The 15,968-nt window shown below is 37.3% G+C and overlaps 1 protein-coding gene across 3 annotated transcripts in view; it reads right to left on the bottom strand.

Annotated features, from left to right (window-relative positions):
- Nucleotides 1-15,968, bottom strand: part of LOC124711949 (arginine/serine-rich coiled-coil protein 2-like) — a 60,909-nt gene that overhangs the window by 35,974 nt on the left and 8,967 nt on the right. For all 3 annotated transcript variants that reach the window (XM_047242216.1, XM_047242217.1, XM_047242218.1), the window contains one exon: nucleotides 3,602-3,834. In XM_047242216.1, the coding sequence (XP_047098172.1) occupies nucleotides 3,602-3,834 (233 nt within the window). The remainder of the gene's footprint in view (nucleotides 1-3,601; nucleotides 3,835-15,968) is intronic.

The following is a 15,968-nucleotide window of genomic DNA, read 5'->3' as shown; positions in this document are numbered from 1 at the left end:
TGGATCTTCATTCCTTGTCAAATTGATATTATGTTGGCTTTAAGAAGTATGGTAATTAACATTACTGAGTTACAAGCTTATCTAGGCATAATGAACTACTGTGAAATATTCATTCTCAGGGATACCAATATTACGTGTATCCTGAATGTATTTTTTCGTGAAAGTCTTCCTCATTAATGTTCTACTCAAATAAGTTAATGTTTAGCACATACATTCTGGGCAAACTCTTGTTCTAGCAGTGGATGCTACTCAGTATGGAATCTGTGCCACATTGTCGTGCATAATACTGATGGCACTGAGCAACTTATTGAGCCACTTTTAAAATCGGTGTGTGTGGCCTGAGGCATTTCTCCACAACAGATTGTTCATGAGGATAAACATTTTACACCTACTTGTACGGTATGAAGTGCTATTTAACTACTTAATGTTTTTTTAATCATTTTCCAAAAAGTAATTTACTCTTTTATTAATGAAAAACATTCCATAATGAATGACATTGCATACACACACACAAAGCTAGCTTTTACAGCTCAAAATAATGAGTTACAAAATTTTGAAGATCACCAATGATAAAATCCCAAAGTATACTTGTACAATGGACTTTTGATTAAAATATCCTGAAACTATAAGTCACTTATTAGCTTCTGTGCAGCTATAAAGTCTATGCATGGGTTTCACAACAGTTTCTTGTGAACATAAATCTTGGAGGAGCTGTTTGGGAAACAGTAGATGTATTCATCTTTTACCACTGGCGACCACTTGTCACTCAACTGACGTACTGTGATCACTTCCAGTCTGTAATGAACTAACATCATGTTGTTCTTCACTTCCTGAACTGCTAAATTCAATGTCAATACAGAATCATTACAACAATAATGTCCTGCAAAGCGCAGGCGCAAGGTTCCTCATAATTTTGTGTATAATCATACGTATTATCACCACCAATTCACTGCTGACACAAGTACTGATGTGCATTCACATAGGTTGGACAGAGAGGACACTAAATGTTTCAAGAAGTCTTCATGCAGTTCCACACACTGTCAGCAACTCAAGGGGTCATCACATTGATCACAAGCTCCAAGCAACATCTACTTTTTCATTCCTTACACATTATAAGTTCAGGTCCTCACATTTCTAAAGATACAGTATTTGGAAAGTCCAGGTTGGAATATCAACAATTAAGGAATGGATAGATTGCTTCTCACTGAAAAAATGAACAGCCACAGACAGCAGTTGTGTGTGTTAGGTGCGCCTGCTTGTGTGAACACGTGTTTCTCTTTTCTGATGAAGGCTTTGGCCAGAAGCTTTTTATGTGTAACAGTCTCTTCAGTGTACCTGTCTGCAACTCAACATATCATCTTTATGGTGAGTAGCAATCTATCCTTCCCATTATTTTTGAAACAGTATTTGGGAATGACATGCATCCAGAATGCAGCTGCACACCATGTTTATTGGCCTATACCAACACACACAGAGAAATAATATGCACATGTCCACAGTGCGCTAAAAATCTTCAGTGCCATACACTACTTATGTCCTACAGCCAACCCCCCTCCCATCTGTGTGAAAAAATTAAGACCAATTTTAAAAGTTCATTCTTAAATTTCATATGGCTGGTAGTAATAAAAGCATCTCATGTACTCAAACAAAATAGTAGAAATCACAATCTGAACACTTGCCAAAGGAGAACACATTTCTGCTAAAATCTCCAGCTTATGTCATACTTATTCCTCTTGTTCTAAACCAGAATGGGATCTACCATTTGAGTTCTAATCCCTTCCAGCCCCAAAGTAACAGGGAAGCAGAGTGCCTAGTGCACACATTTAAAATCTTTCAGGACAGGCAGCGATATTGCTCTTCTTGACATATAGGGTCACAGTCATGAATGACTGCAGTCCTGTTGCTCTCACTCTTGTAACCTTGGATGTCAAAATCTCACTTCTGAACAAGTAACCTACTTTAGGAAAAGTCTTTGGGCAGTTGCTATAGAGGACATCAGCCATTCGTGGTTACCTCACATAGTCACTAAGGATGGCCCTTTCAGAAGTCACCATCTTAAGCAACAATGTCTATAGTGGTAACACCAACAAATGCCATCAACTCTGCTGCATCCAGGATGTACACCTGTGGAAGAAGCCAATCTCCGCACAGTCTGCCATGTGCCTCCTATTGTGATTGAGACTACAGACACTTCGTACCAAGGATACTGCAAGTGGGCCTTTTGCACACTAAAACTGACCAAAACAGTGGAGGAATTTTGCACATCATTTACATGCTGTTGTGGGCCAGCAAAATACCAAGGCCTGCTATTGCTTATTTGGATGCTCTTATTCCAACCCTAGCATGTTGGACAGTGCCAACAGACAATACCAATGACCTCCGAAAGTGGACATACTGGACCCACCAGAAGGTGGCACAAAGCAGGGCATTTTGAACCATGTGTGGTTAGCTTAGTGGATTGAATCTTTAATGTCCAAAATGTTGACCTCAACAATGCATTGAAGCCAATAGAAGCAGCCCAGTTCCAGGTTATACAGTAGCACACACACGGTATCTTACAGTCTCACAGCTAGCAATTTCCTGGGCCACACACCTAGTTGTTATCGTGGCTTTATGGTTGACTGGTCATAGCTTCACTACATTCACTTGTAGCACTAACTCAAGTATTACTGACACATTTCTGGCACGATTTCCCAGTTCCCTTCCATCTGACAACATATGCTATGCTTGGACTTTGACTACCTTGAGTGTTAATGCTCTGCTGTTGGTTTTTAACTGCATCTCTGGACTTCATATCAGGCACTGGATGCACCATGTCTTATAATTTTTGGTGCTTTAACTTTGTGGATTCAAATTCTCACTATATGCTCCTGTATTCATAGTTATCTTGTTTAATAATATTTATCACAGACAGAATAATACATTAAGTAGTTCTGTGAAAATAAAGTTTGATACAGAATATCCAGCAAAGCAATTTATGGTATTAGAAATAATGAGTCAAATTGATTTAAGGGTCTAGAGGCAAACTCAAAAAGATCACCACGTAATGAACTGTTGTATTCTCTTCAAGAATACAGTTTTGCGACGTGTGACAAAACACTTAGTCAATATAAACCATGGGAGGAAAGAAATTAACTTAAACGAATACAATTCATTATTAAATTTACAATTAATCCATGGAGGATGTAATTATTGGACTATTTCACACCCAAAGTAATATCTGTTAAGGATAAGAGTCACACTGAATGATAAAGAAAGGAAAAAAAAACAGGCTCAGGTTCAGTTACTGCAATTTAATATTTCACTGATCTCAGTAATTTGATGATTACAATAGGGATAATGTGCCACTACTAAAATTCTACTCAACAAGGTGATAAGTAAATGACATTATTGCTGAACCAGTGATCAAATCTTATGTGACGCAAGTTTAAATCTTGTGAATTAGCTCACAAAATTTTATTAACTTCCATTTTAAATCAGAAAGGACATCAGTACCAATGGCAAGTATTAAAAGGAACTACCTAACATTTGAGTACTGTAAGAGAATTTATGGGTGTTTCAAGAAAGAATCATAAAGATATAACAGACAACAACTATTTACCTTTGCGATGTGGCCGTAACGTCTGATGCTTCATGCGATGTGGCGATAGGAGTTTCAGCAGTAGTTGCTTTAGGGCTCTGGCACTCTCTCTCGTCACCACTGCTGAATGTACGTGAGCTACTGGATGATGAGTGTTTGTCACTATCACTATCACTTTCACTGTCACTACTTGAGCTGCTAGTGCCACTGCTGCTGCTACTGCTACTACCACTGGTGTGGTTGTTGTTGGATTCCTGTTCACACAAATATCACCCTGAATTAACTTTATTAACAAAAATAGTTTACGTTAGAAAACTATAATATGGTCAAAAAATACCAGACAAAACAAGCAACCTGCAAGCTGAAGTTTCCAGAGAATGCTAGAATATGGGATTTCAGAACAAGACCACAAATCTGGGTAATCATCATCACTAAAATATATGTGATGAATCATGTTAGACCAAACATACCAATTATTATAAAGGAGGTTCAGTGTAGCTGCAATGTAATTATCGTTCCTTATTTCACAACAGATCTGTTTGGGCTTTCATTGCCACTTTCAAGTAACCTGCAAATATGATGATGGTGAGATCATTTATGTACCTAATACACCTTGCATATTTGATTGATTACATACTGTTATATATGTGAACTTGACATCCATTTTACATCAATAGTAAACTGTCATGTAACTGTCAGTGCTCAGTTGTCGGTAAAATTACATGTTGCATATGTTTTGACAGTGACATTATAGTTTACAAGTATATGCAAACAGACAGTGATGATGTTTTTTCCCCTCTGGTTAGATTTTTGACATTGTTGCGTGTTGTTTACTTGTATCCCTTTTCGTGTTCCAGTATTTCTTTAACGTAGAATGTGTGTTTAAAATCTGTATTACCATTTAGTATTACTTATGGGTTGTTATGCATGTGCATATAAATTTCTAATTCTTTGAGAATGTTGACAGTGGGACTTTTGGGTATTCTATGCAGTATGATTGTCACTATTTCTGATGTGCTGTTTGAATCCAATGTCCAAATTTTGTCATGTCTGGCCAATGTAGAAGTTATTACAGTTGTTACGGATTTAGCACTGCCTGAACAGTTTCATTTTGAGGTGGTTGTTAGTACAAAAGGCTAGTTGTATATCAGTGGTTTTGAACAATGCATTTATTTAGTTAAATAACTGATTTTGGTAAATTGCTGGTTATACTCTGTTTTATGTTTAGTTGATGTTTCCCTTGCTAGATGTTATTTCACTGAGTATTGCATTACGATTGGATGCCATGTGTGTGGTGCACAGTTTTGTGACTATGTTCGGCCAGATTATTTTTGTGTACTGTGTAACAAAATGTATCCAATAGTTTTTCTATTGCTTGTTTGTTTAGTTGCAGGTAAATTAGTCTATAACTCATTAAGTGGAAATATTTAAGGTTCTGCAATTTGGGATGACAGAAGATGGCATTTGTAATATTGTCCACGTGCATTTTCTATAAATATCAAATGTGTGATGGTGGTTGTTTTTGCTAATTGTGAGGTCTAGGTAGCTTATGGAATTGTCTTCCTCCATATCCATAGTGAATTTGATTTTGGCCAATAAGTTGTTTAGGTCTTGGTGAATATCCTGGGTCTCTGTCTGATTTCCGTCAATTAGCATGAGTGCGTCATCCACATATCTGTAATAGTGTATAATTTTATTCAATGTAGGCCAATTAACAAATTCTTCTTCTAGGGCATTAAGGAAAATGTATGCTACTGTGCCCTCCACGCTATTCCCCATAGTCACTCCATCTGCTTGGGAATAAATTCTGTTGTTGAATTCAAGGTAATTTTGAGATAGTGCAATTTCTAGAAAATTTACAAGTATGACTTTTGTGTGTTCCAGCAATAGATGAGTTCCTGTGGTATCAGAGATTATGCTTTATAATCTAATCAATCAAATGTGCAAGACATATAATGTAAGTAAATGATCTCATATACATTGTAGTCACAGGTTACTCGAAAATGCGAATGAAAGCTGAAACATAATGGTCATAAAATAAAAAATAATGATTATATTGCAGCTTTTCTGGATCTTAATTTATAGTAATTTCATTATTGACGTACACTACACCGCAGGCCCAAAATGAACAAAGAAATTTAACATAGCAATGCTAGCTGCAGAAACAGCCAAAAACATGAGGATAAACAGACATAGCTTGGATTAACAGCAACTTGGTTGCAATGTCAATGTAGTATTGTCTTAGTATTTGCATATAGTGATTCATGCAAACTCACAAATTTCTTACATACACTCTTGCATTACATGTAAAATCATTTTCTAAAACAAAGTGTGATTTTAGTTGAAATTTTTAGATTGAACTTTTCTCGCCTAGCATAAATGAACATCTTTGTAGATTTCTTAATAAGTACAAAATTATACAGATACATTCCTAGAGGGCAAAAGTTATGAGAAAGCACCTATGATTATCAGCATAAAGTTAATTTTTATCACCCTGTTGATATTGCTCCATTTTAGAGTGTCATTACACTACTCACAAAAAAACATTATTCTTGTTACATGCTAACTTTTGGAAACAATACTGTAATTATGCAAAAGAAATAAAACAAATGGCTGAAGATGCTTCCTAAGAATGTCCACTGTGGCAATTAATAATAGAGCCATCCCACCACCCATGCTTCCTATAAGAATAGGGCCATACAAGCACGACCAATATGAGAATTACTCAACTTAGACAGCAAATACAAGTATCTTGCCTATAAGCAGCTGTCACCAATGCTACAAATGATCTTACGCCACAATCCACATGTTATTCTTAGCAAGTCAAAATCCATGTCTTTATGAGAGATAGGAAAAACTCAGCCCAAAACTTTCTTTCAACTAAAGCTACACAGGGTATTAGGAAATAACTGGATTTTGACTTGCTAAGAGACATTTAGGGATTATGATAGTCATTCTGCCAACATTTATAAAGCATGTGTTGCCACTTTGATGTTTATTGTTAAGATCAGGCTCTGTCAGTGCAGCCTCAGTAGGCTAGGCTTGAAAAATGTTAACACAATCATTAATAAACAATTTAACAAAGTGAATATAATTGCTCGTTCTCTGTCAACAAAATGTTGAAACTGTGGGAAAAACTGTGTCAGAGTGACCACCTGGAAAAATAGTTCAGCATATGATTTCAAACACTAACACAGAAGAGGATGTTAATGAAGACCAACACCCAAGAATACAGTATTTGAAACTGAGGATATTTACTTACTAAAACAGGAGCTCTAACAAGGTTGTCAAATGCAGACAACCTGAATCATTAATTTTCAGGGCTTACAAAATGATTCCCTTACAAGAGAGTGAAAAATAAAGCAGGGAAAGCACTTGTAACACATTTCCAGGTTTTTGCCTGCACATTTGGTCTCCCCTAATCCAGCATTTTCAAAATCTGGAGATTCACATGAGAAATCATACAGTAAAAAATGTTTTGTTTCTAAGCAGGATGAAAAAACCTAATGTTCTGTTTTTAAGTAGGACCAAAAAATCTAGTGTTCTTTTGCTTAGCAGATGACAACCTTGTTTTGTCGAAATGTTCCGTCACTTAGTGATCCACAAAATGTCTACTGGGGTAGATGATTAGTTTCGTTGAGATGTACTGAAAGACTATATCCAATGCCTTTTTAGCATCTGTATCAGGTTCATTGTCATCTTCCTCATTATCATCACTTGTTCGAGTTAAAGCATGAATGATTTGGCCATCAGTTAATTCTTCTTCCATTGTGCAGTCAATGACTGCTGTACTGATCCACTCACTCACATTGCTGGACTCAACATCCTGTAGTAAAGTTTTCAAATTGCTAAAAATTGCCGGAGTGTCTACATCTTGATTTCATCATTTGTAACTATTGGGATGACAGGTCAAAAAATCATTCCTTAAAACAGGTTGGATTCCATCCATGTTAACTTTTGGTTTTGATATGGCTCTGAGCACTATGGGACTTAACATCTGAGGTCATCAGTCCCCTAGAACTTAGCACTACTTAAACCTAACTAACCGAAGGACCACACACATCCATGCCTGAGGCAGAATTCTAACCTGCGACCGTAGTGGTCGCGCGGTTCCAGGCTGAAGCGTCTAGAACTGCAAGGCCACACTGGCCAGCCTTTAGTTATGATAACAAACAGGTAGAAATGCCATATTAATGTTTTTGAATACTCGTTTATTATTATTATTATTATTATTATTATTATTATTTATTTATTTATTTTTTTTTTTTTTTTTTTTGCCAATCACACACAATGACATCTTGTGACTGCCATTAGCAATACTATGGAGAAAAATAGGCATTCTCTCTTTGGCAAGTTCGGTATCTTCACTTTAACCTTTTCCTTTTGATTGTCTCTACACAATTTTCATACAAAATCAGTACCTTTTCTTTTATGACTGGTCCAAACAACAGAAATCCTTTTCTTCTCTCTTGCTCAAACCCCTCCCATAAAGCATTGTCTAGAATTTCACTTCTAGACTTCTTTAAAGTCTTGCGTATTTTCAGTTCTTTCTGATCATCAATCATTCCTGTACGACTTTCATGAGTTTTTCCATTTTTGTTCTTCAGTCTTTAACACCTGTTATGCCAACCCCTAGCTCACATGTAACATTTTGAAGAGACTCGCCTTTAACATTTCAAGCACATTCAGTTTCGCAACTGAAGACAATGTCACATGTTTACGTTCAGTTGATGCCATAGCTTAGTTTTACACACTTTAATACAGTATATAAGAAGAACACTGTCACTAATATATAAAACAAATGTGTGCACACTAACGCTGATTGATTGAGCTAGAAAAAAGTTGATCAAACTACATTATCTACAGTCAACACTCCATACCCCAAGATGATAATTCACTGCAAGTCCACACCTGATCGTAGCAGCGGCCCACATATGTAAGGGTCCCTTCACACAACCCCACTGAGAAGAACACTGCCATTGACAACAAGTGCCGCTATTGTAGTAAGCAGCTTCAATGCTGCCGCTACTGCTACACTGACAACACATGCCAACTGTTCATATGTGGTGACCCACTGCTTAGCTCGTCTGTAGCACCATTGAGTGGCATCATGTGAAGGGCGGTTAAAGAGACACAAGAAATGTGATGGTCAGACTAAGCGGGGAGTCGGATCCTCCAAGGTCAGATTAGCAAGGTTCTACTCTATTACTTTAAAAAAACGAAGTTACATAAATAACTGGTTGTCTGTCTGCAATCCTGGAACACTTGAAATCCCAAAGCAACAGTACCATAGCACAGTGCCAAAACAAAATGGTGAAAATTGTTGAAGAAACAAAGTATAACATGCCTATCTGTTTTCAGCAGCAGCAGCAAATATGTTTAAGCTGCTGCTGGCCAATCCAAGTAACTTCTCTAGCTGCGTGGACTGGCCTGAAACAGCTGCAATATTTCCATTGCCATCAAAAACGAATTAGCACACAAAACGAATTAGCACACGATCACTTTTTCAATGGGCTGCACAGTTTTGTTTTAGGTCCTCCAGTGGCATGCTAAGGTATGTGGAGATTTTAATATGTACCATGACAGTATACGTGCATCAGCAAACAATTAATTACTGGATGGGTTTCCTTAATGTACGCACAAGCCAGGAGAAAAAAAACCACATATATGGCATCAAACAGGATGCACACAGATAATATAATGAATAGTCTTAAATAAATCACAATTTGCATCTACAGTGTAAATTGACTGACAGTTCAATCACAGCAGAAAATTGAGATACCTTTCAAGAACCATAAGCAAATGAGAACTCAAAAGCTCAAACAGCAGGAAATTTTGTAGCGGTAAAGAGCAACACAAATAACAAAATCAAGAGAGGGAGGCAAAATTATTTATTTTTATTACACTGATCAACTTTAAAGAGAGAGAGAGAGAGAGAGAGAGAGAGAGAGAGAGAGAGAGAGAGAGAATTATTTGCAAGATGCACTGCAGAAGTGCACGTTTAATTTACTTGTTGAATGGCCTCTTCACATTCTTTGTGACTATTCAGTTAAATGACAAATATGTGCAGGGAACATATATGGATAACTATAAACTTTAACAGAATGTACTGCATATGAAGCAGTCCAGCATAACACTCCAATCAGTTCACAAGAATTAAAGCAAATCTCAGAGATAGAAGGAGGCACTCAAAAGTCAAAACCTTTAAGAACAATTGTCAGAAAATTGTGGTTAACTTTTGCAGGTAAGATGACAAATATGTGTCAGTACACTTGACTATAACTGCATCAGAATTACTGCAATCATAACAATACAGGGATGTGGAGAGTTCCCAAATATGAGGCATATTCAGAACACATAAGGGCTAATTCTGACATAAATAAAAATATATTAATTGGAGACAGCTTTTAATGTCAGTTTTAGTTTCTCACAAACCTGCTTTTTTCCCCCCAGAACTGCATTAGCTGCTTCAGCTTCCCTGTGCAGATACTTTCTACTTGGGAAATGAACCACTTGAAACTGCAATCTCAAATTTCTCATAATCTTCAAATCATTTTCCACTAAGCCACTGTTTGAAGTGTACAAAGAAGTAACAATTGCTAAGTGCAAGAGAAGGCCCCGTAAACGATCAAATGGTTTGTTAAATATAACTGTGCTTGCCAAATATTTGGCCGTGTATGGTGCCGTTTGAAGTATTTGTCAAGCATAGAACTTGTTTGACTTTGCGAGAAATTTGATTGACGGAAAATTTGACAAGACGGTGGATGTTGTTTGTGTCGAAGTGTCGCCAAGTATGTTTGGTGAAAAAGTGTTTTATTACAATTTATCTCACTGTATCGTGAGTTTCCACAACTATGAGAACACTAACAAGTATAAAAACAAAACAGCACTGACAATCACTAACACCTTTCCCATCCATATATCTAGCACGGCGAGGTTATTAACAAAATCAATATTTTACGCATACAGTAAACATACAAGCAGAGTGGGTTGAAATAAAGAAATCACAGTTCTCTGGTTCTTTCACAGACAATGTGGGCTATATGATCCCAAGCTGTGGTATTTTAATGAACTGTCATTAGAGGACTAAGTAGGCAATAACGAATTTTCGCATACTTGTGTTTTCTTTTTCAGTGTGAAAGTGAAGTGATGTTGAGCAAGATATTTAACTTTCACAGCAGAAAGTTATAGAGCAGTCAGATTCTGAGCGTAACATTTCCATTGATGGGTTTTCAGTTGTATATTGTTCATTTTAATCCATTCCCTGGACGAGCGTCTTGTTTTCTTCTTCTTTAAACAGTGCCAGAAGCAATGTTAGAAATGCTTTATCTGCATTTGTATCCATTACCACTAGTGCCAATATATAGAATACACAGAAAGCATCTGCTTCAAAAGTAAGGTTAAACTGACAAGCTTTCTTGGTATGTGAACGGGCTTGTTTGACACATCCGTGTCTACATAAGAACGAACTTTACGGGCAACTTTGCTATTTTAGGTGGGCCTTAACAAGTTTTAAAAACTTTCATTGTCCATTCGCAGAAAGAAGTTGTAATCATCGTGTTCTGAGAATATTATTTCCTTTAGAAGATTTTCATGTGTAAATCATTTTAAGCCAGTTTCTGACAAGAGCCGTGTTTTCTTCTTCTTCTTTAAATACAGTGCCAAAGTCAATGCCAGGACAGCTTTGTCTGCAATTGTGGCTGTTCCTGCTACTGTCAAAACACACATTAACATGAACAATGTTGGCTTCAAAGTGAGATTAAACTGACAAAAATTGTTTGAACATGTACAGGCTTGCTTGGTAAATCCATGGTTAGATACGAGCAATTTTGTCAAACACGTTTGATCGTTTTGGGGGCCATTAGAGAATGCAAGCTGTCTGATCTGAAAGTTCCTTTAAGATGATGCCTCAGTATTTCGTGAGTGTTTCGCAGTATGCATCAACTATAATTGTTTAATTATGTTCCATTGAATCAAAAAGAAAAATGCCCCTCCCATCAGGGAAATAGTGGCTAATGTGTTCCGATTGGAACAAGGAGAAAAATAGTTTTTGTTTTAGTGAAGTTCAGTGGCATCCCAGCGTAAGCAGTTGTTTTCATTTCATTTTGGTTGTAGATAATCCGATTCCCGCCCCCCCAGCAATAAGACAAACCACCTCTGTTTTGTCGTAGCACTCTAAAAACAATTGTCTGTTGGAATTTATCTTTTCTTGTGCTGGTTATCTGAGCTGTTTTTTGACAATAATGTAGATAGTACTGTGCCCAACACAAAGAAATTCAACGGCCATAGCACCAATTGTCAATCAGACCACAGTTTTGATTCACTTACTGCACGATTTCATCAGCCTAGATACACCTCTCTTGTTTCATGAGCTTGAAAGTCTTAACACCATTGTCAAACCTTTCCTGGATTCGATACTGCAGGCCCACAAACTACAAGACTGATGCATCTAATTACAGAAAATGTTCCACAATTTGCAGGATCATCAACTTTTGAAGCCATTGTTGTTTTGTTGCACACATAGTGAAACAACTACTTATAACTATTGTGGTTTTGTAAACAATTAACAGAAGGCCTTCAACTTTGTTCTGAGCTGCCAGTATATAAATACAAGCAAAGACCCTCAACTTTGTGGAGATAAGGAAAATGATTACATACACTGGATAGGATTATGAGTTAACCAGTTAAATGTTTGATAACTTCGCTTTAGATTGAGACCTTGTGTATTACATGCCAGCCAAACTAACGGGGTAAAGATGGAAATAGAAGCCCTTGCAATACTGTAGCTTTTTTTAATACAGAAAGGCTTAACATAGTATTTTTCCACCTAAATCTTTACTGAATTATCTTTTTGACACCACAGCATAAATAACACCAGACTTATTTCAAGAGTGCCTAAAACTGTGTGAAACGGCAGATGTTAAATTTCATTCAAGTAAAATTCTGAGAATATAATTGTTGCTGCACCCAGCTACCCTTTTAAATTTTAACCTTCCCCTTCTTACTGGACTGCTAGGTTTTAATAACTTATTGCTTGTACAAAAGAATCTACTTCCACGTCCACAACCTCTAACATTGTACAGAATTCTGTCTTATAAACAGACAAACTCTGATTCATTACAGAAAACTTTAAAAATTACCACCGTATTAATAAAAAATAACAACAAACTAACTTCAGTGAACTGTACAAAAAAAGTTCTGTATCGTCCATGTTTCATCTAGTTTGTGTACTTTGATGGGAAATCTCATGTTCCAAAACTCCTAACCACAGGAAATCACAATGTACAGGCATCTGTGTAACAGAAAAATGGAATCATTTTATGGCGTTGCTGGCCAGGAGGCCCCATCCGGGGAAGTTCAGCCGCCAAGTGAGAGTCTTATTTCAGTCGACACCGCACTGGGTGGCTCACGTGTCGTCAATGAGGATGAATGATAAGGACAACACAACACCCAGTCCACGAGCGGAGAAAATCTCCAACCCGGCCAGGAATCGAACCTGGGCCCACCGGCCAGGAATCGAACCTGGGCCCACTGCACGAGAGGCAAGCACATTACTATCCAGCTAAGCAGGCGGAAATCTGTGTAACAGTTAAGAATAAACCTGCATTCTCTGGCAGTTCAGCATATCTTACTGCATCTCCACACATGAAGGCAACAATGCTTCATGGTGGTCTCCCACGGTAACACTGCCAGCTAAAGACCACTATCTACAAGGCTCAAAGGAGAATGCAACAGGAATGTACACTGTCTTCTTGATGGCAATTGAACAGGCTGTATCAACTTAGCATGTAACAGTTTCCATGCAATCCAAATGGGCATTCATTACAAATAACAGGACAATTACCCAAGCACAACGGTGTGTGAAGAAGACAGGCAAGGAAACAAATGGAATGGAGGTTATTATCAATGGCACTGGGTTTCTCTTCACCTGTGCATGCAGGATTTGTCTGATACCAGATACCTAAGAGTGAGCAGGTGGCTAGGTACCAACGCACATCTCAGGCCTGCAGTCCCAAGAGTTCAGCAGGGAGGTAATCAATCATGTATTGTGCCAATGTGTGCAGTGCCTGAGTGCAGTGTTTGAATGAGATCTTCGAATATCTTATCCTGTTCTGAAGTAAAAATTTCAGCAATTTATTCATCTTTCAACACTCTAATCAAATGATGGTTTGCAATTTCTGCTGACATGAGACTAACAGAGCATGCACAAGACCAGATGAACCTTTTAGTACTTCATTGCAGGAATCTTCCTCACGCAATGGCTAACCTCATGACCTCAGGCAGGCCATCGAGGTGTGGAACAGGCTTGAGCAAAAACCACTACCAGCTTGCGGACAATACGCTAAGGAGGATCCAAGCTCATTACAGAGCATGGTGCATTGAATATTACCCAGTATGAGATTTTTGATACCATAGATGTGTACTTTTGAACAGGCTGCTTTTATTCTGACTGTTGTTGTTATGTTTTTATTTTGCTGTTGGGTGATCACAGTTTCATAAGGATTCTCCTTGCACTCGCTGCTTCCACCGGACCTTGGTCATACACTCTCGCAGACATGCAGGTGGTGCAAAACTTAAATTCAAGCAATTTGTACATAAATTGCTTCAGAATTAACTTGTATTAAACACTGATTTACAACTGTATATTTGGAGTTGGGAGAATTGCCATTATTCCAGACTTTTTACGAAACATGGATAGGTTCAAATGGCTCTGAGCACCATGGGACTTAACATCTATGGTCATCAGTCCCCCATGGATAGGAGAAAAAACTTTCACAATATAACAAACACAATTCCAACACAAGGTTTATTACACTTTTGCCAAATAATTGTCAAGATTACATTAATACATTGTAACTGGAGATCAATTATATAGATTTGAAATATTTCTGTTCCAAAGACCACAACTAGAAACAATTATTATTATAACAGAATTTTATAAATAGGGCTATATTTAAAATAATATTTTCAAACATTTTGCAGTCCTGTCAGCAAATATTTAAATTATTTGAGCCCTTTTTCAAGCTTTCAACAGATACCCAACATCATCTCTATACACTAGACAATGGTACAATGCACCAAAGAAATTATCAAAATTTCAAACCTCTTCTCTTCAATTTCAGTGTACCATTAAGTCTAATATTTTCTGCATCATAAAGAAGTAAGTTTAGGTCCACAGTCGAATAGTAATGGAATATGACATCTTTTCAGCAGCCATCTTGTTTTAAACTTGTATTTGATGCACATCCAGTATCAAGATCGTAAAATCTTGTACAACAAAACAAAACTTTAGCTTCGTGGAAAAAAAAGTTAGTCAACTGAAGAGAAAGTGACTGACAATGAATGAATTACTGTTTACTACTTTTACAACCTTACCATTTGTCTTTTATTGTTTTGATAATAGGATCCTAAGGAAATGAACCTAGTTGTGCTTTACTTAAAGCAAGATGGCTGTTTAAGATTTATCATCTTCCATATCAATAAGCAAATGGGTGTGATTTAGGGCTAACAAAATAAGAATTTCTGATAAACCTCTGCATGTTTACATTTAATACATCCCATGGAGGTATTGATCACAAAAAATATGGGAACTTAGGCTTTTTTGTTGTTACAGTAATTCCTCTAATCAGACATTCTGTCCAGTTTGGTATACAAGTGATGATTCCCCTCTTTACATACTAAATATTTCTAAAATGATGTAACATTTAATATTTGGCACTTCTACATCCTTTGACAATTATTACGTGAAAACTAGACTAAAATGTCAATCTCCATTGGGGAAAAAAAAAAAAATCTTTATATGAGAGAGAGAGAGAGAGAGAGAGAGAGAGAGAGAGAGAGAGAGAGAGAGGAGAGAGAGAGTGAGTGTAGTTTTCGACAGCTCCCTCGCCTCTGACCCCTCAGATGATGCAAACCACAGCAGCAGTTTCATTCTACAACTAACACACTGACTTGATACATGAACTGAGAAGAATCACCTAATACAACAAAAATATAGTAGGAAAGTTCGAATGTAAATGATTTAGGAGTAAAAGAGGCCACTCACCGAATAACAGAAGCATTAAGTTGTCAAAAGTCACACGCAAAAGACAAAGATAACTTGCTAGTTTTCAGAACAAATCCTTTGTTAAAATAGGAATGCGGGAGAGAGATGTGGCAGACAGAAAGAAGTGGAAACTTTTGGGTGGAGGGTGTGGGGCCAGTGGATTAACAGAAATTGTTGCCAGGAGGGTTACTGGAGCGTTTAAACTGGTGGTGAGGAGAAGGACCCAGATGGTCTGAGTTGTGAAGAAGCCACTGAAATCAAGAATGTTGTGCTCAGCAACGTGCTGTGCCACTGGGTGGCCATAGTTTGGTAGTAGCCATTCATTCTGAGGAACAGCTGCTT

The sequence above is a fragment of the Schistocerca piceifrons genome, chromosome 8, assembly GCF_021461385.2.
Source record: "Schistocerca piceifrons isolate TAMUIC-IGC-003096 chromosome 8, iqSchPice1.1, whole genome shotgun sequence".
Taxonomy (NCBI): Eukaryota; Metazoa; Arthropoda; class Insecta; order Orthoptera; family Acrididae; genus Schistocerca; species Schistocerca piceifrons.
Note: the sequence above shows the minus strand (reverse complement) of the source record. Positions and strands in the feature narration are given on the sequence as shown.